At 35.9% G+C, this 26,462-nt stretch overlaps 1 protein-coding gene across 2 annotated transcripts in view; it reads left to right on the top strand.

Annotated features, from left to right (window-relative positions):
* Positions 1-15,111: 15,111 nt before the first annotated feature.
* The window catches only part of nkain2 (sodium/potassium transporting ATPase interacting 2), a gene marked incomplete at its 3' end in the record, with an annotated part of 167,416 nt that continues 156,065 nt past the window's right edge, over positions 15,112-26,462 (top strand). For both annotated transcript variants that reach the window (XM_084090533.1, XM_084090534.1), the window contains exon 1: positions 15,112-16,065. In XM_084090533.1, the coding sequence (XP_083946659.1) occupies positions 16,012-16,065 (54 nt within the window). In that variant the 5' untranslated portion in view covers positions 15,112-16,011. The remainder of the gene's footprint in view (positions 16,066-26,462) is intronic.

The raw sequence follows: 26,462 nt of genomic DNA, 5'->3' as shown, positions 1-26,462 counted from the left end.
CTCCATAATTATTTATCTGGCGAAATGCTGTGTTATAAGTGGTATGACTGTATACTATATCTCTTAAATGTCCGTCTAGTTTGAACTTGCCGCGCTAGCAACTGCTCTCTCAACTTTGCGTTTAAAAATCTAATAAAATATTTAAACTCAGATCAATATTTTGTGTCTAATTATGTACTTGCGTGGCAAGTAGCCATGTAATAAGCGGGATAATGTACATCCAACCGGTTGTTATCTCAGAATAAACCCCCTTCAGGCTGATGCAAGATCATCCTCATCACCCTGTGGGGGGTTTATTCTGAGATAACAACCGGCTGGGTGTACATTATCCCTTATACTTATACCACTAAAAGTGTTAATTATTCAATGTTATCTCACAATCAATTCGTATGAGTGAGTAAAAGGTGTCTAATTCGAACAAATTCGTACAACCTCACTCAAACGAATTCATACGATTTGTCTAAAGCCCAGTGATGGGTAGGTTTAGGGGCGGGGTCAAAGGTAGTTCATTCATACGAATTCTTACGGGGTCAGAGGTAGGTCATTCATACGAACCTCGTAAAATTTGTATGAATTGCCGTGAGATCGAGTTGAACTATTATACCTTTTTTATTTTTTATTTTATTGGAATACCCCTGTGCTGGAGTACAATCTTGCATCCCTTCTCAACCCTTTTGCAGGTCAATATGAAACATGCAGGTCTGATGAAATCGGGTGCAATGAGGAGGAAAAATGACTGGCATCGTGATGCGAATCATGGGTGTTTTTCTGTACGCACGTGTGTGTTTGTGTGCGCGTGCGGTGCCAACTCTCGGAGAAGGTTGACGCAGACACATTCTGTCCTGTTTAGTGCACCGCTGTCACCTCAGGGTTCAATCCTAGCTCGTCGTCTCTGAACAGCTATCACATAAAAGACACTGTGATGACATCTGTGACCTCCTTATCTCACAATAGCGGGGTTTTATATCATCCAGATTTACATCTAAATGCTGCCTCCCTGAATAGCTTCTCAAGTCCTTGAATTGAGACAAGACTTTGCCAAGGGTCTGAATAAACTATCTTTATCTCTATCTATGGTGCAAAGGCGAGAAAAAAAAACATTGTGTTTTGCAGACAATTCCATCAGCGGTGCACTGAACGTCACGCTAAAAGTGGAAGCTACATAAGTTATTGCATTAAATAAGCAAAGCAACCAATATATTATTAAGAGCAGATACAGAAACCTTTTTAGATTTTAGGGGTGGGAATTGGGAATAATTTAATGGTTTTGGTTATGATTCCTCTTAACGATTCCAGTTTCTTAACCATTTCATTAACTATTATTTTTGTTTTTGTAAGGAATAAATATTCAGGGAAAAGTTTTGCTGTAGGCTATGTTTTTGATTCACTAAAAAGAACCAACCCATGAGACTACACTGGTAGTGTTGTATGCTTTTGAAAAAGACCAACTCGCGCAATCGAACATTTGATCTGTTTGTTTCGTGCTGTGTATGTTGCAGAGGGAACTGGATAAATATTTTGAATGTTCCGATTCAATCTGACTTCTGACCTGTAATGCAGCCTGAATCATAATCATGTACTGTTTGTTTATTGCCCCCCCAGTTATTGCCACTTAATTTTCAACAATATTACTGAACTGCCTGCATTGACACCATTGTATTACAGAACTAAACTGAGCTGGACAATGAAATCACTGTTTTCTCCAGAGCTTCTGTATAGATAAATGACCTAAATTAATAACTTTTTTACAACAGAGATGAATCAACACTGAACACTGTACAGCCAAAACAAACTTAGCATTAGTTTCCTGTTATCAATGTAAAGCTGCTTTGAAACAATCTGTATTGTAAAAAGCGCTATATAAATAAAGGTGACTTGACATGCATACAAAAATATATTACAGAACACACCCACCCATGCTGTTAGTCCCACCCCCAAACTCACACCATTGGTTGAGCCAGTGCCACAGCGTATGTTGTAGTAATTTGCTAGTGTAATTTTAAATTTGAAAATAAAAAATAAAAAAGGAGAAGTTTACAAAGAATATTTTAGTAGATAAATATACATTTAAAATTTCCAGTCTCTTAGAGAATACAGACCATACTGACTTGACCAAAATTGAAGTGTTTCTTCAAAAAGCTTTATGAAAGATAATGCAGATTTTTTTCTTATATCATCTCAGTCTTTTTTATTTATTTCACATTTCACTGTCTGTGAAATAAAAGACAAAAAGGAAGCAACAAAAAAAGGAAGAAATATAGAGCCGATGAGCCTATAATGATGAAAAATAATGCAAAGTAGAGAAATTCTTTCCCACCGTGAATGATTTAAAAACTAATTTAGAAAAAGAAATGACTTTTTGTGAGCCATACAGATGTGGGTTCTGGAAAAAGGAAAGCAATAAACCAGCAGGTTGCGGAGCGAAAATGTGATGCATAAACTTATCTATAAAACCAAAATATAAAAGCTATATACTTTTATAGCATTCCCTGTCTGACACCCAATGATTTTACAGTTAGCTAATGTCAAATGAAACAACTCTCTGACAATGATCTCCAAATCATTTAGTCTTATTTAAGGTACAGTAAAACTAGCATTACTAACCTGGCATGATAGACATTTGGGCCGCTTCATTGGGAAATAATCCGTCAGCACAGGCACAGACTTAAAGAAGCGTTCGTCTCCCTAATAGACGTCAGGTTTTGTTCCTCCTCATATGAAGAGATCTGTAGCTGTTGGTGAGAGGAAGCAGACCCAGCAGTAAAGGATTGGACAGAACTGCATCTTAATGGGTAATTTAAAAGAAATGCTGATGAAGTCATTAATACTTAAAGACAGTCTGCCTGGAGTGCAATAGCAAGCAGCGCTAAATGGCCATAATGGGAGGAGAGGTCAGGCCCTGATTCAAATGCTTTTGGAGAACAGGAATTTGGGGAGAAAAAAATAGGCCTAATGGGTTCTGTCATTGTGTTTCACATGGGAGGGGTGTTATGGATGTTATGAGAGCATCAAACCCCTGTTATGCCATGCCAAACCCAATCATAATTTAGTCTTGTCACTTCCAACCGGCCATCTGGATGCTTGCTGTAGCAACAACAAAGCCATAAACAAGTAAGAATATGAGTAACACACAGCAAACTAAGCTTTGCGTTTAATGGCGGGTATTTATGCGATCATATAATTCATATTAATGTGATGTACAAATAAGGATCTCTCTTTTTTTTCCCACAACAGTTCTAGATTTTGAATGGGTTTTAGCTTAGGAGTTTTCAAGTTAAATAAGGTATGTGTGTGGTTAACATTAATTGAAAACTCTCATTATGTTTTATAACAATATATTACACCAAGTCATTCCTCATACATTGTTAATTTTAAAGCCATTGTTATCAAAAACAGATTTTTTACCATTTGAAAGTCTGGGTCAGTGAGTCAATTTTTTTTTTTTTTAAATGAGTTCATTTCATTCAGAGAGGCTGCATGTAAAAGTAAATACATTTATAATTTTACAAGAGAATCCTGAACAAAAAATAATCATGGTTTCTATAAAGATATTAAGCAGCACAACTGTTTCAATAAGAAATGTTTCTTGAGCAACAAATCAGCATATTAGAAGGATTTCTGAAGGACCATGTGACACAGCTTTGCCATCACATAAATAAATTAAATCTTAAAATATATTAAAAAGAGAACAGTTGTTTCACAATATTGCAGTTTTTACTATATTTTTGATTAAATAAATGCATCCTTGCTGAGCAATGACTCTTTTTTTCTTACTGACAAGGACTACAAATAGCCTACCACAATAATGTGAAATGTAGCAACATACAATCAACTGAAATTTTAAAAGCACACCATGAATTTAAAATTCATGTTTGTGTGTAATTTGTTGTGGATCAAAATTGTACTCATTAATCAGAGAACACTGTTTTAACAACTCATTCAAAATTGGCATATATATCTCAAAAGATATGTTCTAGGGGAAGCCCCTACATTTATGGTACTTTTTGTGTTTTTCAGAGACTGACATGGTCATTTTGAAATGTTGTGTGGAAAGAGTTATGTGAACACTTCGAAATTTCTACTTGTGTTCCACCGAAAAATAACAGCATGAATGTTTTGGAACGACATGAGGCGAGTAAATGATGACTTTTAATTTGTCACTTTTTGGGGTAAGTTATTTCTTCAACACAGTGGGATAAGCTTTACTCTCTCCTTGTAATGGTTTTGTCCTTTAAAAATAAATTACAGTGAATTTGTTTCTTGAATATTAACATACAGTACAGTAGTTGACGTGAACAAAATAGAGGCCTTTATGAATTTATATTTTTGTGTGTATTAGATTTAAAAGTAAAATTCAAAATGAACTATGTTATGAAAAATTTAAATGGAGCTTTGGACTTTTTTAATGAATAAAGATAAGATACACACACACACACCTTATCTGTTATTATTCATTAATTTGATTGAAAGTGGCACAAATGAGAATTTATACCTGTTAAGCTTGCAGTTTGGTAACCTGTCCTGTACCTTCTGCCTGAATGCATCAGCTCATACTCACTAAACAGGACGTGCTTTGGGTCGTTGGTGATTTTGAAACCCTGTTTCCTCACCGCCTCCTCGAAAAGCTCCTGAAGAGTAGGTGGCATTTGGCCAATTATTTTCCCAGCCCTTTTTATACATTTTTGGAGACGTGATTTTAATTTAACGGACAGTTTACCAAACCAAGCCACAATACCATACCAAACAATAGATTCAATGGCTGCCTTGTAAAACAGTAACATGATATCCTTGTCCACTCCATGAACTCTAAGTCGTCTTAAGAAATATAGACGCTGACATATCTTTCAGCAAACATACACTTGATGGGACCACTGCAACTGACAATCCAATACCTAAATACTTATATGTTGTTACCTGATCAAAGAGTACACCTTCAATTTGAAGTGTGCTGTGATCTCCTATAGACCTGGGGTCAAAAATCATTTATTTGGTTTTATTTACATTAAGGAGCAAGTTATGCCTATTGCACCATCACTACCTCCTCTATCTCCTGTTTATAAATAGAAATGCCAGAATTTTTTGTAAGTAGACTAAGTATGGCTGTATTATCTGAAAATTTAATAATGTGGTTATTATTGATATTTCGGCAATCATTTGTGTATATTATAAAAAGTAATGGAGAGCTTACACAGTCTTGAGGGGCACCTGTACTTATGTTCAGAGTATCAGAAGAGTAGAGTTGACTCTTACCTGCTGCTTCCTGTCTGTCAGAAAAGAACCATACCATCTAATAATGAAGGGGTTCACTTCCATCTGTTGTAATTTACATAACATTGTCTGAGGAAGAATACAATTAAATGCAGAGCTGAAGTCCATAAATAATAATCGAACATAACCTGATGGATTTTCAAGGTGCTTTAAGATAGAGTGTACCGTTGTGATTAAGGCACCCCCGCCATTATTATAGGCAAATTGGTAAGGGTCCAAGAGATGCTGTACGGTACCTCACTCCTTAAATTACCAACCATTATACGTTCTAATGATAAAACATAAGGCTGGTCTAACACAACGCAGTGAAAAACATCAGATAAAACATCGGTGAGACTTAAACCATCATCACCCACAGCTCAACAAGTCAGGAGCAAGTGTGCTAAATGCCATTTTTATGTGAGTGAACCCATTTATTAATTTCCTTAAAGGGGTCATATAATGCCATTTTTGTACAAGCTAATATGATTCTTTAGGGTCTAAATTAAAAGTTTGTAATATACTTTAATTAAAAATTCTCATTAGTATTGTAAGAAAACACTCATTTTACCTGGTCAAAAACAGCTCTGTTTTCAGCACGCCGTTTAAGTGCATGTGTCTTTAAATGATAATGAGCTTTGCTCACCCCGCCCCTCTGTTTCAATATTAACCAACTGCAGAACCGCAGAACCATACTTCATAGCAGTGTGAGGATGACAGCGCCAGCCTAACAGTCTGATGCCAGAAGTGGGCGGGGTAAAAGCATCTAAGGGGTGGAGATGGGTAGGTTTAGGGGTCAGGGGGTGGAGATGGGTAGGTTTAGGGGTGGGTTTAGGGGTCAGGGGGTGGAGATGGGTAGGTTTAGGTATGGTATATGTAAGGTGGATATGTATGGTATGCGGTTCCGGCATCAGACTGTTAGGCTGGCGCTGTCGTCCTCACACTGCTATGACGTATGGTTCTGCAGTTCTGCAGTCAGACCTATCTCCTCTGTTCTGTGCGTACACCGTTTTTAATAATAACACAATAACCATAACGCGTTGTTCATTATAAACGTGGGATTATGAATTATATTGAGAACGTCGTACACAGAAAACATGCCGTAATGTACCCTGAGTGTAAACCGCATTCAAGCCGCATTCATCGTGAAGCGTGCAGCAAGCGATTTGCAAAGATTAATATAAATATTAATATAAAGGTTAATAAAACGTTACACTCACTTCTTCTTCTGGAGGTTCAGCAGGAACACGAATAGTTGGTACCGATCCTTTTTTCAGGAGCAGCTTCTTAGCAAAACCAGCTTTATACTGACCCTCGTTTGTAAAGCAGTCTGGTGTGTGAAATGATTCGCGCAAACATGAAAGCATTGCTGTTGATCGTGGGGAATATTCCCTTTGAAAACAAACTCAGCCACTGCGTCTTCAGCGGTTCGGATTTAGGAACATCAAAATGACTGCTGTGTTCCTTATTACACCCAAGAACAGAACACCACAAGACGCCATTCTCATCATGACAGTGCTCCAGCGTATCAACAATGACCGCGTGGACTATGATTGATAGCTCGCTCACAAGCGAGGGCGGGTCTGTGTTGAAACGCTGCTGTCAATCAACAATCGTGGGAGGGGCGTCGATTTTGTGACGTTACAAAATCGAACGGCTTGATTTGAGAGAGGGGAAAACATATAAGAAGATTTAAAAAAAAACACTGGATGGATTTTTATCATTTTATGATGGTTGTGTACAGGCACTGCCAACACACATTTTAGTACAATCAACTTGTAAAAGTGCATGTTCACCATTATATGACCCCTTTAAGAATTCATACAAGTGAATTTAATTTAACCCAGATAGCAAATTGTTATTGAACCTAATCTGGTTGAATTTTGGCTGCGAGTTTGGCCCAGACACATGGAATTACAGCCCAAGATTGGCCCAAAAGCTACTTGCCGAAAGTAAACCAGATCCATGCTGGAGGCAGACCAAAACTCACCCACATCTTCTTCCATGTCCCCTGAAATCAGCCATGACTGGCCCACAACAGTGCCAGATTCCCCAGATGTCAGCCAGAAATGAGCCAAACTGCCACCACCTTTACCCCAAAACTCACTCACAACTGGACCAATATTATGCCCGAAATATAATATAATCCCCAAAACTGAGCCAGAAATAATATTCATATATTGTGAAATGTATAATAATAAAAAAAGAACAACACAGAAACCAAGCAAATGCAAAGTATGACGAGTTTTATTGATGTTGACAAAAAAAAAACTCTCAAATCTCAGCAAAATAAACAACAGCAAAATAAAAACAATGTGAAAATGTGTCAAGAATAAATACACAGAATAATGCACAAATAACAGAAACCAAAGCCAGTTTGTTAAATAAGTGACAATGAAAATAAAATGTATATTTACAGATGTGCAAATGCAATGTGTAAAGTGTTTTGATACTACTGAGCATAGAGCATAATCATAGAGCAGGACAATAGAAGAAAAGACCATTTTAATATAAGAAAGTACAACATTTTTTTGCCTTTCTCTGGGTAAACCCTAGTTATGCTGGTCTCGTCCACGGCACCAATCCATAAAATCCCATCCTAAAAGCTAGCCGGATATTGATAGTGACTCATCCGGGATTGCTCCTGCTGGCTAAATTGCAAGCGTTCCATCATTGTAAAGTCCACAATATTATTTGAGTTGTATAAAGATTTGGCCACGCGACATGCTCTTTGGCAATATATCCCTCAGAATTGAATGCGGCCCAATACCGTTGGATGTGTTCATGTGTAATTAGAGTTGACAGGTCTGCAACATCCCATATTAAAGTGCTGAGATGGGCAGCCCAATGCATCACTGATTCCCATTCAAGCAAAGTACGCCGGACACCTGAATGGAGCCGCATGCCTACCACACTTTCTTTGTTCAGAGACCGTACCATCAATTAAAAGCACTGCATTGCAGACGCTCTCCTGGCATTCATTCATTTTCAAAGCACTCCGCTAAAAGGCGCCACTAAGAGTGTCACAATGAAAGTTCAACCAATCTCTCTCTCAAGTTCACCGGCAGCTAGCAGAGCTTGCTGGCACCTATCAATAGAAGCAGACGTGGATGCCTCGGGTTAGAAAATGTGCTGAAACACTAGGCTGTAAATGTACACTTTAAACGTGTAGGATAATTGCAGAGGTTGTGAAAACGGCCTCATTCGGTGGTAATGTGTTATGTCCGGGCTGATGGGTCAGCTGTGTTTGCAAATATGAGCAGTAAACTGAGTGAACCACTCTATGGTTGTTTAGACTCACAGCTCGACTGTTAAAGAAATAAATCTCCTAAATATGACATTTCTGTCATTTACGGAAGAGGATTATAGGGCCAAGCAATAAAAAAATAAAACCATCTCGAGATGGTTATAATGCGAGCTTAAACTAACAGTATAAAAAAGTCGAAATACAATTTAATTTATTACAATTTAATATGAAACATGCAGGTCTGATGAAATCGGGTGCAATGAGAATAAACTCATTACATTTAGAGAATGAAGTCGTCGTGTTTTGAGAAAAAAAGCTTGTTAAATTTTGAGAAAAAAGTCAAAATAAAATGTTGAGAATAAACTCATAAACTTGTGTTTTATGTTTTTAAGATTTTGAGATCAATGTCGGTAAATCTTGACATTTAAATTCATTAGCATCTACTGCATGTGTTTCAGCCATCCATCAACACACTTTCTGAGCGAGTAGCGATTGAATTTAGACTTAATGCATGTATACCTTGATTATTGATGACTATTGATGATTGTTTGTCATTGAAGTTAATCAAAGAACAAAAGAAACAAAATCACTTACTGATCTTGACTGAATAACTTTTGTAGCTTTAGCAAGGATTAATCTATATTTAATTACAGTGAAGATTATTCAATGTTATTTTACGTTTGATTATACAATTTCTGTACCTGAATTACTGTTAGACCTGAAAAACTTCAAGCACTTAATTCTTAGCACTGTTCTTATTTATTACTGACTGTTTTGAATTTATATTAGTTAGGCTTGTAGTTTTTGCTATGGTATAAGTTAGTTGGAATTGATAATTGTGAAATTTCACGGGTATCTACAATTTTGGTAGCTTATTACAATACAATGTTACATGTTGTCAAAACAATGAAAACAAATAAGTATTACACATGATATTCTTTCACGTTCTATGGACCCCCACCCCCTAAATAGCCACCATGGCCACCCCATGTATAAAAGTCTAGTTCCTCCACTGCTTCTCAAGTGTCTCGTTTGTCCATATTCCACACACAATCAACAAGATTGATAATGTTTATTATGGTATTCTGGGAAACCACAAAACCTCAATGTAGGTGAAACCAGCCTTTTTTTTTTTCTTTTTTTTTTTTCTTCAAAAACACAAGTTCATTCCCAAAGTATAACAAGTTTATTCTCGAATACACGATTTCTCAAAACACGACTTCATAATCACAATTTAATGATTTTATTCTCAACATTGTATTTACATTTTTTTTTCTCAAAAAACTGTGATTTTAATCTTGCATTATAATGACTTTAATCTCGTTTTTTTTTTTCGTTTTTTTTTTTTTTTGTATTACTTGGCCCTAATCCTCTTCCGTAGTCCACTGGCACCGTAGTCATTACAATGTTTTTTTAAAAAGATTTTACAAGAAAGTACAATTTCAGTCTTTAAAAAATGTATTTTTAATTCAATGTAGGCTAACTTTGTTTCTTTGTAGTTATTTATGAAATATACTAGCAATTTCGGAGAGAAAATTGAAACTTAAAATGTAATTTCTGAGTGAAAGTTTCAAAGTAAATCCAACATTTTTTTAACAGTATATTTAGCCAAATTCTGTATTTGTTGTTATTTTTTCCCTGAAGGAACTCAGAAGTTGAACAAATTTTGTAGTGCGGCTCTTGCCGTGAAATTATACAAAAAGGATTTTTAAAAAATCACTACCTACAGTGGCCGAGAGAGCTCAACGCGCAGCAACTTAAGAAAACACAACCGCAAATTAAGAAAACATCTTCATAAGTTTTACAACACATATGTGCTCCAAATACAGCACAACCAAATACAGAAACGCGCTCCAAAAGTTCACAACACAACCAAATACAGAGACGCGCTGCAAATAGCACAGACCACAGCGGAAATGTTTTCAGGGGAACCCAATAAGTGACGAACCCGGCTGTGTACAGCCGATGTACGATCAACGGCTGTCCGAATTCACTCACTTGTTTTCATTCACTCCTTCAAGTGAACTGTATTACTGGACTAACGTAGGGATTCGTGAATGAGGGTTTAGGGGGCGATTTCGGATTCAGCCAACTCGTGTAATTTCCTCATTATTTTCACCTGGGAAGTTCCCATGACAACGCAGCACGTTGATTCTGTTTAGCATCAGCATAGGACAGAAATGTCTTATTTTTGCTGTTAAATACATATAAATACATTTTATACCAAAAAAAGTTTTTATAATATGCTTTATTTGTGTGTGAGTGTCTCAACTTTAAAAATTGCTGTCTTATCTTTGGACCTGACATTATGAAACTTATTTAAACATAACATTACAAAAATGTGTACAATGTTACTGATGTATAGATTAATATCTTACCCTCATGTTCTTTTTCTCTATATTTTTTCTATTTTATTTTTATTTTTCAGCTCTTTGTTATCTCTAATACATTTTGTATATACAAAGTTGTATGTCATAAACATGTCATCTCTGTATGTTTTGCAAGAAAAAAAGTAAAAAATAAAATAAAATGTAGACATTGACCAATAAGCATGTCCCATCCGGGTTCGTCACTTATTGGGGTCGCCTGGAAACATTTCCGTTGTGGTCTGTGCTATTTGCAGCGCGTTTCTGTATTTGTATGTGTTGTGAGTATTTGGAGCACATGTGTGTTGTGAAACTGATGAAGATGTTTTCTTAATTTGCGGGTGTTTTTCTATTTACATGTGTTTTCTTCATTTGCTGAGCTCTCTCGGCCACTGTAAAAATCACCCAAAAATAATCATAAAAGTGGTCCAATCAACTTTTGTGCTTGGAATTCAAATGGACCATCTTTATGAGAGATTTCCTTTTGTAGCTTGACGTCACTTTGATCTTTTGTTTTATGGAAAGAGGTGAAAAAATGCATTAAAAAAAAAAGCTTACAGTTCTGGTTCAGAACAATGACAGAATTTTTGGGTGAACTATTCTTTAACTTTTGAGTGTTATTCACCTCCCCTTGTGCTCGGTGGATTGCTTCATATAAACAGCAACTTGCATCACTTGCAAACTTTGATCAAACAGTCTGTCACAGAGCAACAAACAAGCTGGGGGCAGGAAATTATCATCAATATCTGATGGTCCTTTGGAATGCAGGTTTAAATGATTAATACTAACAGAGAGCTGCAAAAGTGCCGCGCTTTCCCTAACACAGCAGCAGACATTGTGTGATGGCTTTATCTGATGCCAGCATACTTTTTGGGTGGTGAACATGAACATCTGTTGTGCATGTTATGAAAATAACTTTTAATTATGCTCCATGCATTGCTATTTCAAATTTTACTGTATGCATATTTGGATAATTGCATATGTTTGATACATTTCAAAAAGGAAAGGAGTATGCGGAATCCTGCAGATTTGGTCCAGTTGGGACACATTAAGCTTAAAGTAAGTATTTTATAATCAAAAATCAAACTATTATAATCAACACACTATATTATAATATAGAAATTTGACAGCCCTGACATATAATAGATGGCAGCATTTAATGCAGTTGGTAATAAAGCATGCTGAAATATTATCACACATCCACAAGGGGGCACTGAAACACCCAGAGGGGCCAATCATTGGCTTATTAAAAAATTAATTGAACAGCCCTTCTGTAGGCTGTTATTGAACACCTCATTATTGGAGCTTATGTAATCAGCTTTCAGTGTTACACTTATTAAGACATACCGACAGGTAGCGTAAAGCAGGACTGCTACTGTTTGTTAACACTGGCTTTGTGAACTAATTACCAATTACATCTAATATACTGTACCTCACTGCAGTCACGCATACACATAGTTGCGGTGTGTGACAAATAGAGTCGCTTAATATACAAGCCTGCAGAATGGGTGTTCTTGGACAAGGACAACAACAACAACAAATAGATAAAATAGATAAATAATGTTGCAATTATGGGAGATCTCACAGAAGAGATCTTTTTTTTTTTGTGTGTTATTTTAGCTTTTATTATAGTTTTATTGAAATTATGAATTAGCTTTTATTTTACATTATAAGTTTTCATTTTAATTTAATTTGTAGTAATTTCATTATGTGCATATGTCTTTTTATATTGCTATTTAGGTTTAATTGATAGTTAATTTAGTTAAGTCTTCAATTAATATTAATATTTTATTTTTTCAGCTTTATTTCAATTAACAGAAATGTTTTTAATAGTTAATAGATTCAGTTTTGTGTGTGTGTGTTAATTAATGTATATAGTTCAAATCATTTAGCCCTTATAGCTGAACCTTTTGTGACTCAGAGAAACATCTATTTAGCAGGGCAACCATCTATTCACGTCACAAATCTTTTATAAGAATTCCATCTCTGTGAGCAATTGATAATATTGCGATATAAACTGCTACAAAGTTTCTAGAGATTTAGATATGAGATGCAGTGGAACAACTGCTTTGGAAAACAGGCTATACAGTATATTAGCATAACACTAGGGACATGTTTTGTGGTGTAGTCGGCCTATAAATGCATTCAAAGCCACAGCGACTGTCGTATCAGTCTTATAAATCTGTGACATAGCCATTGTGTTATTTCAGAAATACAGCTTTAACATCCTCAGCCTGCCAATGAGAATGTGTTCAAGGTGCAAAGGAACCTTTGAAAGAATAATATCCTGATTTTTCACTGTTATAGTTGCTATGATGGCATACTGAATAAGAGCAGATCAAATAAAACATTTAGGAGAACCCAAAGTTCAACCTCACTAAAGCACAAAGCAAGAAAGTGCATCAGTCTGGTATCCAATTTAAAGTGATAGAAGTCACGGGCTCTGCAGTAGCTCATGAATTTTTAAAGGATCGATATCTCCCCATACAGCTGCTACAGATGTGACAGTCCTCCTTCATTTCGTATTCTTTAATGGTTTGCCCAATCTAGATTAAGATTTGAGAAAGCTATCAGATACAAGCAGTGTGACACTTTCAGGCGGATAACTACAATTTTGTGACGTGAATGTTATAAATTCAAATCTTTGAATCTAAGATTTGTCTCAAAGAGTTATAATGACTTTTAAGAGAACAAAGAAACAAATGCATGCAAAAAATACTAGGTTATTTATATATGACATGTTTAAATACATTCCAGGAGGACTGGAATGTATTTAATTAATTATGTATTATGTAGTATTATTAATTTTGTCTTGAAAGGCTAATGTCTTTCATGTCCACCGGATTTGTTTATAACAGTTTGCTTGCTTGGACATTGTTTAAACTTGGAAAATGCGAAGAGCAGAGACGTGATGGCTGGAAAACTCAGATATGCTTAGTCATGTGGCTTGGAACATTCACACAAACAAAATGTAGTATCACTAATTCTGTTGGTTTGCCTGGTACAAGTGAAATGAATCTGAGATTAAACTGGACCAGAGAGGACTGTCACGCATGACAGGAAGGAAGGGTCCGCAATTTCACTTGCAGTCATTACCTCCGGAAATCGGAATGTAAATATATGGTACTGCCACTCAAGATTGCTGGGAAAATTAAAGCATGTCATAAACATTGATAGAGAGACTGATTGTGTGTGTATTTTTTTGTGGGTGTGGGCTTGTGTTTATGTTTATGTTTATGTCGACTGTTTGGGATTGCATTGCACCAGCATTAAAAAGTAGGATACAGTTATGCTCCTTAGAGTGTATATACATTATATAAAGTAGCATGCAAAGTATTTATTGCATGTTGTTACACAGCTCTAATGAATACTTGATTCCTGATTCTGATTCTTCAATCTGATTCTGATTCTTCAAAATCATTCAGAAATATTAAAGCTATGGTATACTTCCATGTCTTTGACTGTGTTTGATAATAACCTCGGAAGACTTTACCATTATTAGACTATTACTATTAATATTGTTGCATGTGTTTGTTTGCTAGCCGATTGTTTTGTAGCCTGTGCTGTAGAATATTTTTCTTAATAGACTTAAGTAATTTATACATTTTTCTTAATACAGCTAAAATTATAAAGTAATGTAAACAAATCAATATTTTATGTCTTCCTATTATATTATTAGTATTATTATTGGTCACACTTTAGATCAGGGTCCAATTCTTGCTATTAACTAATCTACGACTTTTGCCTCAGTAAAAGTCCTTTTTCTACTTAACTACCTTACTAACTATTAATCAGCAGTAATAAGGAGTTTTCAGTTTAGCTATTGGGTAAGATTAAGGGATGTAGAATATGGCCATGTATAATAAGGCATTAATTTGTGCTTTATTACTAAACAGCCAATATCTTTGTAATATGCATGCTAACGAGCAACTAGTTAATAGTGAGAATTGGACCCTAAACTAAAAAGTTACCTTATTATTATTATTATTATTATTATTATTTTGTTAGTAGCCATGTAAGCAGGATCAGGTCGTTTTCGCAATATAAATCCATTCATAATCAGCAAAAACGTTATTGTAGAAAATAAACTTTTTATCTCGTCAAAAGAACCTTTCAGAAACAGTAATGGAAGATTAATAAACAAATAGTTGTATTACTAACTAGAACGTGTTTTTTCATTGTAGACTTTGAAACCCGAGAGAGCCGTTTAAATTCAGACCTGGAATTTCCTGAGGGCGATTGAAGCAATTACAGCCCGAGCCCGTTATATATCTGCATCTTGACGAGTGACCCCAACTCCACACAGTCATTATTTCCATATCGCGTTGCTCTGACGCCCACTGAGAGAGGGAGCAGAGAGCTCATCCGGTGCATTGAGGGACGTCCAGGTCCTCATCTGAGCTCTGTTACAGCATCAGCACCAGCCGCTGCGTGAGAAACAAACCGAGTCGCATCCCCGCGGAGAACAGCGCCGCGTGCGCTTCATTCAATCTGGAGCGTCAGATGGTGTAAGATGCGCCGCTTCTTTGTCCTCCTCTACACCCGGACTGAGCAAGTTAACACTGGAAGGGACCAATAGTAGTTGAGGGATCCGAGAAGATACGTTTGAGCTGCACTGAAAGGCTCTTGCAGGACGCGCGCTTGGATTATTGTCCTCATATCACCATTCCCGTGGATTTCCTGCTGGAAAACTAAACACGCGCGTCGCGACTTCCAGAGAAAGAAAACGAGTCATAGCTGTTTAAAACGTGTTAATTCGGTTTCTTTCTCGCGAGGGAGGAGCAATGAGAGCGTAAACCACACTGGGTGGCTTTGTTTTCTCAGACACGGACCCGAGGAAGATCACATTGACATGTCTTTCAGTGCTGGATTTGGAGATACCGTTATTTCTCCACTAACTTAGGGAAGTGTTGTCCGTGTCTCTTTGACTTTGCGTTACACCTCAATTCTACTTTTCTAACAAACACATGCAGTTTTCTTCACATCTTCTCCCTACACGGTGGAGTGCTTGGGATGCTTTCATCGGAAGGGCGTATTTGATTCGTCTATCGCGTTTGGAGTGAAGAAAGATCCATTTAAACCCGTTGCCTGGGCATCATTTTGTGGAGTTACAGCGACCCACGTGGAAACACGGACTCGAAAGAGGGCAAGATGGGCTGTTGCAGTGGTAGATGCACGCTGGCATTTATATGTGGCATGCAATTGGTAAGTGATAATGCTTAAGTAATTTCTACCTGCGGTGATGGTGATAGTTTATGGATTCGAACCTACAACCTTTCAGATTACCAGCCAAGATCTTTCATAACTAATTACTAAATTACAGCATCACTTTCTAACAAAAACAGATGAATTGGTGACTCAGAACAGTCTGATTGGACTAACCTAGGGTAAAAGTTCATAGAGGGGTTTGAACCTACAACCTTTCAGATTACTCTCAGAGGTTTTTAACTTGAATTGGTTACTGGAACAGTGCTTTGTTATTCAATGTAATTTTATAGAGATGTCACTTGTAATTGTGCAAATACTGTAGTGAACCCGGGAACTCAAGAACCCAAGTGTCCACCTGACAAGTGGTCAGTGATACGGCACTAAGATGTATGTGGCCATGGGTAATCTTAGTGGAAATAATGTAGGGCTATATGTGGAAACCCTGCCTCGTTATATTACACCGGAGGGATGATGGTGCTCATATAGGCAGGGCTTGTGTCATTAGCCTGGAGCCACTATCATTTATGCTTATCTTCCCACTACCACGGGTCGTGACAGCCAATTAGGAGTTTTAAGTTTAAGATGCTAAGCCAAGTCTCATTGACCTACTAAAGCAGAAAATGATTACTTATTGCTTCTGCAGAGCTTAACTGTTAGAATTCTACATTTAATGTTTTCCAATCCAGTCCCATTTAAAAAGATGATTTCAGTCTGGTGTTTGTACAACAACAGTAGTTTCTCGAGTAAACTCTTCCCGGACTATCTCTATCACACCTTTTGAATCACTCTTTCAGTTACAGTAATGGATAGTGGGCAGTAACAGTCTCGGCATGCCAACCAGCTGGCATGATGATGAATCAGACGTGCGTGATAGATCACATGACAACTGGCAAGCGTGACTACACTAATCCAACTGGACGTGTGTAGGTTAATGTATCACGCAGGTCATTAACCCGAAGAATCAGCTGTAGTGGTTGATGTCACCACCTGGTGTCTATTAATCAGACCTTACTCAGTGTTCATGACCAGAAGTGGCTCTTAGAGCGGGATGATGCCATTAGCATACAGTTTGAGCTGGATGATGTCATAGGCGAGCAAGTTACTTTTAAGTAGCCGTTGTCTTATGAGCTTTTTGTTTTGTATATATTTCAGAATTAGGGTGGGTTTTGTGCTGATTGATGTAAAACTTTTTTTTATTATTGGTGCACTGATCTGAGCTCTTTTTTGTCCTCTCTTTTCTTTTTTGTTTCTCTGACCTTTTCCAATCCCCTTTCCCCCATGTTTGCTACTATTCTGCGAGATAGTTCATTCTGGGATGCCAATTGGAAGGTTTTAAAACACATTGTTGTATTGCAAATGTTTTGTATGTGTTCCTGTTGTCCAATTAAGCACATTTATTCCAGAAAACTAAAAACTAAAAAAAATTTGGCACGGAAAGTTGGGGAAAAAATACAGCCATTTTATTATGTGAGATATACTGGGTCTTCTGTGAGATACTGTATACTGGGTTGATATAATTTCCTCCGACAACTTTGTTTTATACCAAAGATGGCATGTAGATCAGCATGTAGTGTCAGAGTTATGAAAAAAAGAAAAAAAAGTTATTGTCCAAGCTCTTTCCTCCTCTAGCTTTGTTACCCATTTCTTCCAGGAATGGCTATAGAAAACACATAATGCACCCAGCTCTGCTAAATCACCAGGCAGTTTTTATTGCCTAAGGCAATAATACAAATAAAATGTCCATAGTTAAAGCATTTATGAGAGTTCTCTCACTGGTGGTTTTTGTGTCTGGCATGTATAAATGCCTGTGGTCTAACAGTCTGGCCTGGAGGCCCAACATTCTGACATGGAAACAAAGAAAGGAATATTGTATACTCAAGGGATTTGTTCATGGATATTGCTCAAAGATGCATTCATACGAAGGACATCTGATAAAATAGTTTGATTCTATTATGGCTGATGAAGAACTTGATAACCATTGTCAAACTGTCCTCTTAGCTTCAGCTTCCGACAGCCTCCCTATGATGCATAATGTATACTAAGATGAATACAGCTGGTGAAATCCGCCCGTTCCAATTGGCTGCCCGCAAGAGAACTTGTCAGTCAGGAAGATTTGTTTACATGTTAGCAGATTGCTGCTAATGTTGCAGGGTTTATGGTAGGAGTGGGCAATATGACCAAAATTGGATAACGCTATGAGTACATTTATTTCATGATAATGATATATATATATATATATATATGAAGAGTTCAGATGCAAAAGCCTCTAAGTGCCATCAGAAATTTTCTTCTAGAATGATCATTTTTATCAAGCTTGTATATTTAAGTTCAGTAATTTCACTTAAATGGCAATGAAAATTACCTATGAATTGTCATTTAAGTGAAATTACTGAACTTAAATATACAAGCTTGATAAAAAAGATCATTCTAGAAGAAAATTTCAGATGGCACTTAGAGGCTCCCCTAGTTCATTGCATTGGAACATAAAATTATTTAAGAGTTTTCTTTTAGACATGCCTTATCATCTGTTATGTCCTTGAGGGAAGTTCTGACCATGTGCTTCTCTCAGATTTTGCTCTAATTTCCTTATCTCTGTAAGCTTTTGTGGAAACTGAAGCATCATAATTGGAACGTTTTACCACTTTGTTGTATGCAGGTCTGTTGTTGTGGCTGCATCGATTTTATATTTATCTGCCCCTTCACACACTTATCAACAACAGTTGGTAATCCTACGTGTTCATCAAAAGACTTTTTTTCTGTCTAAGTGGGCAGTACTTGGCCAGAAAAAAACTATGCAGTAGATATAGTGTTGATAGTCAAAAATCTATCTGGATTATCTCATTAATATTATTCCCCAAGCCTGTTTCTTTGTTATTTAAATTATTTGATTGAGTTAATTGGATGATTAATCAAACTAATCACAATTAATCACATATATCAATGTTTTCTAAGAAAAGCCCTCTTGAATAAGGATAATTCAAATATGTTATTGTGACAGATGAATTGAATAGACATAAGAAGGCAATATATTGTTTGTTTATTTTCATTGTCTATCATTGGCCTGCAGTCCACAGCAATCCATAATGCATTCGGAGTTAGCCCGTATTCGTACTGTCGGCTTTCAGTAAGTGTGATTTGGCAAGTTGCCTGTTGAATTGTCACTCAAAAAAATGAACTAGGAAGGTTGTGCACTTTACATAATATATTTATATTTAGTTTACTTATAATAATTGTGTTTGTTGACTTGAAATGTTTTTTTCTATTAAGGTCCACGTAATTATGTCTCAACTTAACAGTATAAAATCCTAACGTGTTGTCTAAACACAAACCATTTATGTTAAGTAAAAAATTATTACATCCAGCGGGTGGCAGTATAGTGCGACGCCAACTGCCATTTTGCCCTAACTTAATTTGTTTGTGTTCAATCTGCTTAATATGTAAAATTTAAGGTTACTTAATCTGTTTGTGTTGGATTACATGAATGATTTGTGTTGCATTAACTGAAACTGGGCAGTGCTTGTTAGTTCCCAGCATGCTTTGCATATGGTTGAATTAAGAGAGAATAAATGTTAAAATTAAGTGATTTTATGTTTTTTTTTTGAGAAAATGAGAAAAGGGGAAGACTTGATAGTGTGTAATTGTGTGTAATGTTCAATTACATTGGAATTATTAGAACCATTTAAATTACAGTGGGTTACCATTGTGGAGACGTGTGGAGCATTTTGTTTGGCTGTGGACTGATTCAGTTACTTTTAACTGCCTTGGTTGAAGGAGCATGTAAATCTTAGCATTTAAGATGCTAATATGTGCTACTGCTACACTGAAAAAAATGATTCATTGACTAGTTGAATTTACTAAAAAAAATTATGTTAATTGGATCCACATAATTGATTTTAGCTACATTTAAACAAATGCATTACGTTGAACTAAGTTCAGATTAATGCATTTGTTTAAATGTAGCTAAAATCAATTGTGTGGAACCACTTACGATAATTTTTTTTAGTAAATTCAATGATTTCAGTAAATTCATTGAATTTACTAAATGTTTTTATCGTAAGTGGTTCCACACAATTGATTTTAGCTACATTTTAACAAATGCATTACGTTGAACTAAGTTTTACATTTGTTTAAATGTAGCTAAAATTAATTATGTGGAACCAATTAACATAATTTTTTTTAGCAAATTCAACTAAGTCAATGAATCATTTTTTTCAGTGTAGCAAATAGCTAGCTGTAGTCTATCAATTTAATTCTGTGTCACTAAAATAAATGAAATATTAATGGATGATGAAAATAACAATCACATAAGTTGGATGCAAATTAAGTAAATTAGTTGGGCTGACAAATGTTGACATTAAATTAAGCTGTGTCCAACCATAGTAAATAAGTTGAATCAACCTTAATAAATTAAGTTGACCCAACATAAGTACATTAAATTGGAATAACAGAATTGCATAATGCTGAAATAAAGCAAGTTAATCATGTGGAAATCATTTCCATGATTTTTTTATGTTCATTCAAAGAGTTATTTTTGTGAACCATGATTAAATGTGTTCATTTTTATGCATTTATTTTTGTATAATTAATTGTACTAAAGTAACACATTAAATCAAAGTCCATTCAACTACAGAAATAGATGCACTAGGCATTGAAAATTTACAATTTATAATATACATGTTTAGCCAAATAAACCCAAGATTGATTGTTAAAGTCCAACTGAAATCAAAATTGACCCTATTTACTTTGTTAGCGCATATTACTAGTCTTATGGTGAACAATTAATCCGTGCAAGTTAAAACACAGAAAAAAATTGTTTGCCGTCGTAATCTTTAATCAAAGTCTGAAAAGTTACTTCCGGTCTGGAATGGCGTCCCTTCTCTGATGACGTAGGTTTGAAGAATTGGTTTGGGAAACGCTTAACCACTCCCCTCAAATCGTTAGTCTGTAATGAGCGAGAGATGGAGAGGAGGAGCGCTAGAGTAAAACCCTGCCCTCTGTTCAATATTCCTTTTCACTGGGAAATACGTCACAGCACTGGAGAAAAGACGTTTGCAACTTACGGTTCACGCGGACTTTAACACAAATGTTACCTTGGGAGTAAAAATAGAATGGGTAAATAGTAAAAAAGGGAAAAATTACTTGTTAGATTGTTTCCTCATTGGCGAATATCATATTTCCCAGACACTGACAGACACCTGTTGTTCTTGAGGTCATGAACTGAGTTTATTTCTAAATATTATACACCTGGCACTACACATTTCTATAATTGCTTTGTTTTCCGACAGGTATGAATGTCTGCTGTCATTTTTCCTCTTTGAACACCACAAAGACAAAGGTTTAATTGTTGTTTTCCTTCATCGTAATCAGCTGAATGCAGGAGAAAGGTTTGTGTTCTGGAAATTAATTACCCTCCTGAATGCAGGTGATCTGCCAAATGTAGATTTTCTTGAGGTTAATGCCGTGTATTGTGTATGATTGAGTTCGTCCATAAGCATGTAAAAGTGCTGCGACAACTCTGCTTTTTTTATAGATTAGAAGTAAGCGGATTCCTAGCGTACAGATGGAAACGGATCCTTTGCCAAACACAACAATCACATTGGCAGAGTATTGCTCTAAATTGCTGTGCAATGCCTTTGCGACTTGACCTTGATTTTCCAAAACTGACAGATGGTTTCGGAAGCCGTTTGCATAATTAATCCAAATATTTACATTCTGTCTTATCAAAGCATTGATGCCATAACTCTACCATGTTTTTGTTCACCATGAATTTAAACTTGCTAATTAAAAGCTGCATTAACATGCTTTTTGGTAAACTTTCTCTCTTACACCTCAGCATAATTAAACGACAAGTGCCAGCTCTTTTTCATGTAAATAGATTTTTGTGCAACATTTCGTTGATCGCTTGATTTGTATTACAGTACTTCACAATCAATCTACAAATAGCCCTCCTTTGCAATAAATATCATTGGTTGTAATCAAACTCACATGAATATTAAACATGAAATATGTTCTAATTGGCTATTATGGTGACATCAGTTTCACAAACAAGTTGCGAATTCAACTTGTGCACAAAATTTAAATATCGCATAAAACATGCGAATAAAGCACCATGTGGACAGGCAAAAAGCCTGTGACTGGAAACCATTCCCACCGTGTTTGGTGTAAATCCATTGATGTGTTACGTAAGTTGGACTGTTGAATCATATAGATTTGTTTGGTAATATTTTCATGAATTTGACAACAAAGAATGCCGGATTGAGAAGCAGGATAGAGATAGAATAGCACAAGCGAACAACTGAAGCTCTTTGGCTTTGTGACTGCAACTGAAGAGCTGCCTTTCTGGGAAAAGAAGTCCTTGATATTTGGCTAGTGAATTGAATTGGCTTCTCCACACCACAATCCAAATCTAAAAAGGCAGAAAGAATTAATGGCTTTTCAAATGTTATAAATCATTCCTAGCTTAACAAAACCAATAAACACAATTGCTGCAAAGGTGTGGTGGGAATAAGTCTTTGCTGCAGGACATTTTTCAGGCGTTTCTCTTTCCTTTTGGCATTAAATTAACCTTTCTTTTCCCGGCCCGGATGCCTCTTTCGTAGTCGTGAGATTTCAGAGCACAAAAGGTTACAGTGATGATACCTGTGCTGGGCTGCACGCTATTTGCCAGGTTCCCATCTGATTGAGGCAAGCCATAAACATTAGCGGGAATGTCTCCTAGCAACAATAGGTATAAATGTTGGAATGCTGCCCAGTAGCTGAACACGGAGGATCCAGACTCCTCATAGTTGCCCTTTTGACCCGTCAAAGCCCAGAACAGTACAAGAAATACATTATGTGTATCATGATGCCTTTTGGCTGGTTTTGTTTTCTGAATATATTTGATTTGAATTTGCATTTTATGTTCTTGGCAAAGCCTTTCCAACCAAGGCGTTCACATAATAAAGTGCACAAATCACATTAATGGCTGTTTCGGGACAGGTTGCGGAGAATACAAATGATTTAGAAAAAAATCTTTGGCATAAGATCAGAAAGATCTCATAAGAAAGTTAGCAATATTAGATTCATTTTTCTTTTCAAGTGGCTTATCTACAAGATGAACTGAGTGCATTTTAATTTTGTTCATTTTATTAATTTTATTTGGTGTTGAGAAATCTTTGATGCGATATTCATTTATACACAGTATTTTATTAATAGTTTATTTAGAACGTATGGTATTTTTTTTAATTAATATTAACAATATTGATTTAGTCTATATTATGCCATGTCATAATAATTTTAATGAAATGTATACTAAAATGCCATCTAATTGAAATTAAACTAATTAAGTTGGTGAGGAAAATATCTCAAATATTTTATATATTAATTTAAATATGTATGAACATGTAACACAACATGTGATTGTGAAAACTAATCAGATTTTTCTTTAAAAAAAGTTAACTAATGAACGTCATTGTAAAGTGTTACCAAAGTTTTATTTAAAATCATTTAATGATGTGAATTTATATTTATCTCTTTCATTATTATTGACAAAATCTAAAAACCTTTTGTTAAAGGGATAGTTCATCCAAAAATGTCTTTCTTCTGTTGAACACAAAATAATATATTTTGAAGAATGTTGGTAAACTGTTGACGGTGGCCATTGACTTAAAAAAATACAATGGAAGTCAATGGCTACTGTCAGCTTACCAACATTCTTCAAAATGTATTATTTTGTGTTATACAGAAGAAAGAAACTCATGCAAGTTTGGAACAACATGAGGGTGAGTATGACAGAATTAAACATTTTGGGTGAACTATCCCTTTAACAAACATTTCATTTTGTTGACATGTTTTACATTTTTTAAGTAGTGCTGCAGAAATTCCACACTGCATCTTAAATGCATGTTTTATTGTAAGTATTTCAACACATTCGTGACTCGTGAGTGCTGTTATATTCAAGCTGTGTAATCAGTTCCATTAATTAATTATACTGTTAAATTGACAGCATACCCATTCCCTGCTTGCCTGTCATTGCTGCTGTCATTCAAATTATTCACCGTCACTCCAGGCGGTGTGCGGCCACAATTTGTATCCGGCCACTTTGTGAAAGTCGTTTTACGGTAAAGTTACCTCACTTTGCATCTGGGAATGAAGCCATCATCTTTTGCGGTTTGGCTGTGTTTCAGCAAACTTTGTTAGAACATCTTCTCCCTAATGCGGTTGCATATAGTTTTTGATCTAATAATAAACAGTCCCTTGTGTTATTGTTTGGAAATATGAATACCCACAACACTTTTGTATCGCCTGTCTGATAAATCCTCTGCGTTGTTGCCACAGCAGAAGCTTTTTTACCTGACTGCAACGGTAGAGCCTAGAGGATGTGATCCCTTGGGAATAGAGACAAAGGCGCTTATGTGCTTCAGCAGAACGAAGCGAGGCAGGGCAGTGGAATTGCTGTGAATAAAAGCATTTTTGCTACATAGCTTTGTATGTGTTTTCAAGCGTAGTTGAAGTGAAACTGAGAGTTTGTGATTGTCTATATTCTCAGTCACAGGTACGGAGCTGCATGACATTGAAAAAAAAACAACTACATTGCAGTTATTTTGTTTTTCTGCGATTTATATTGCGATATGAAAACAATTTCACCAGATGATTTGAATAGCTCTATTTGTAAAGAAATAATCATTCTAGTGCATCTGCATAGAAAATAAATATATACTGTAATACATTTCAGGTCACAGCCTTATCCTGCTTCATGCTTAACATGTCAATTGTAACCTGTTGTCATAGAGAGCATATAATGTAGTTGATGAAAATATATTTAGTGTATGATATTGTGGCGTCACCTTCCTTGGTTGTTTGCAGCAAAGAAGTGAAATGTGATTAAAGGACAATTCCGGTGAAAAATGAACCTAGGGGTAATTAACACATGGTAACCGAGTCACGAATGCCGCGCTACGTTATATTTCACAAACGTAATTCCTATCGACCAGCTCACTTAGCACGGCGTTCGGGACTCGATTAGTCGAGACTGTTTTCCAAGATGACGCCTGCCTGTAAACGCGTAATGTACTGTCTTTATAAAGTCTCTTCTTATTAAACTGTCTGTACACTTACAAAGTTCTCAATGCTTCGGTTTGCATGTAGGGACCCTCATTATGCTACCGTGTTAGTGTGAGGCTATTTTGAGCCTTGTTAGTGGCATTAACTAGCGATTTACTTTTACTTACTCTGTGCCCCATATACTAGCGTTATAAGCTAATCTGTTTTTAGAGATAAAACTCTTTACATTCGATTTTCATGAAAACGCATCCCAGGGAACAATCAACTCGGTAACCATGTGTTAATTACCCCTAGGTTCATTTTTCACCGGAATTGTCCTTTAAGCCGGAGTGAGTTTTTAAGTGGGTTTCTTCTGTTTGCTTTCTATCAAAAGCCTGTCAATCTGATACAATCATTTAGTGTGGTTCATTATAAACAAAGTAATGTGATTTAATAAAAAATAAAATAATTAAAACAATTAATCATTCCCACTGACTTGGATGTTAAGTCTAAATCTACTCTGGGCAGATTGACTTGATTGTGAAATGTTTTTGCTGTGGACTGTAGGTCAGCAATAGGCTTATGTTAAATATGGAAGGAAAATGTTTTGGCTTTCTCAGCCAATATGTACTATATATGTGAATAGTTATGATTCCTTTGATGCTTCACATAGCATATGTAATTAATTTGATCAAAATTTTAATTTAGCAATAGCCCTTAGTACTAGGGCTACACGATATCGAAGAAAAATGCTATAACTCGGTAAATAATGCGATATTCAATATGCGATACGAAAATGCTTTAAGTGTGTAAAATAAATGTTAATTATATTGAATTAAATTCGTGGGTTAACGAATACGCTGACCATATATACCATCATGATACTGTAGTACTGGTACAGTATGTGTTTGTAAAGTGATTGTGTGATAATGTATTAACTCTCTTGTTTAAAGCTTTCAGTCCTGTAATCCAAAAGGCTGTTTCCTGAGAACATATTGTTACAAGAAAAGCTTTTAGGGTGAGTGCTTTTTGATGCCAGAGGAATCATAAATATTTAACCAAGCTGAAATCTTGGTTTAACGTTTCTTTGTTTGCCTTTACCTTCAACGTATACATAGGCTTACTGCTGTCCAGTTCTTGTTTGCTTTAGAACTGTTTCAGTTTCATAAATTAAGGAGATCCTGTCATCATTTTTCACCAAGCAAGAAATAAAGTCATTCTCGTTTGGAACGAAACTAATGATGTAAAGTAAATGATGACCCAATCATTATTTGTTGGACAAACTGTTCCTTTAAACTATGATTGCATGTAGCTGTAGCTGTAATATGAAGATAACATGTAATCCAATCTGAAGACGGTTACAATACCAACAG

This window comes from Abramis brama (genome assembly GCF_963993115.1).
Source record: "Abramis brama genome assembly, chromosome: 18".
NCBI classification, from domain to species: domain Eukaryota; kingdom Metazoa; phylum Chordata; class Actinopteri; order Cypriniformes; family Leuciscidae; genus Abramis; species Abramis brama.
This window is presented reverse-complemented; position numbering and strand designations above follow the sequence as displayed.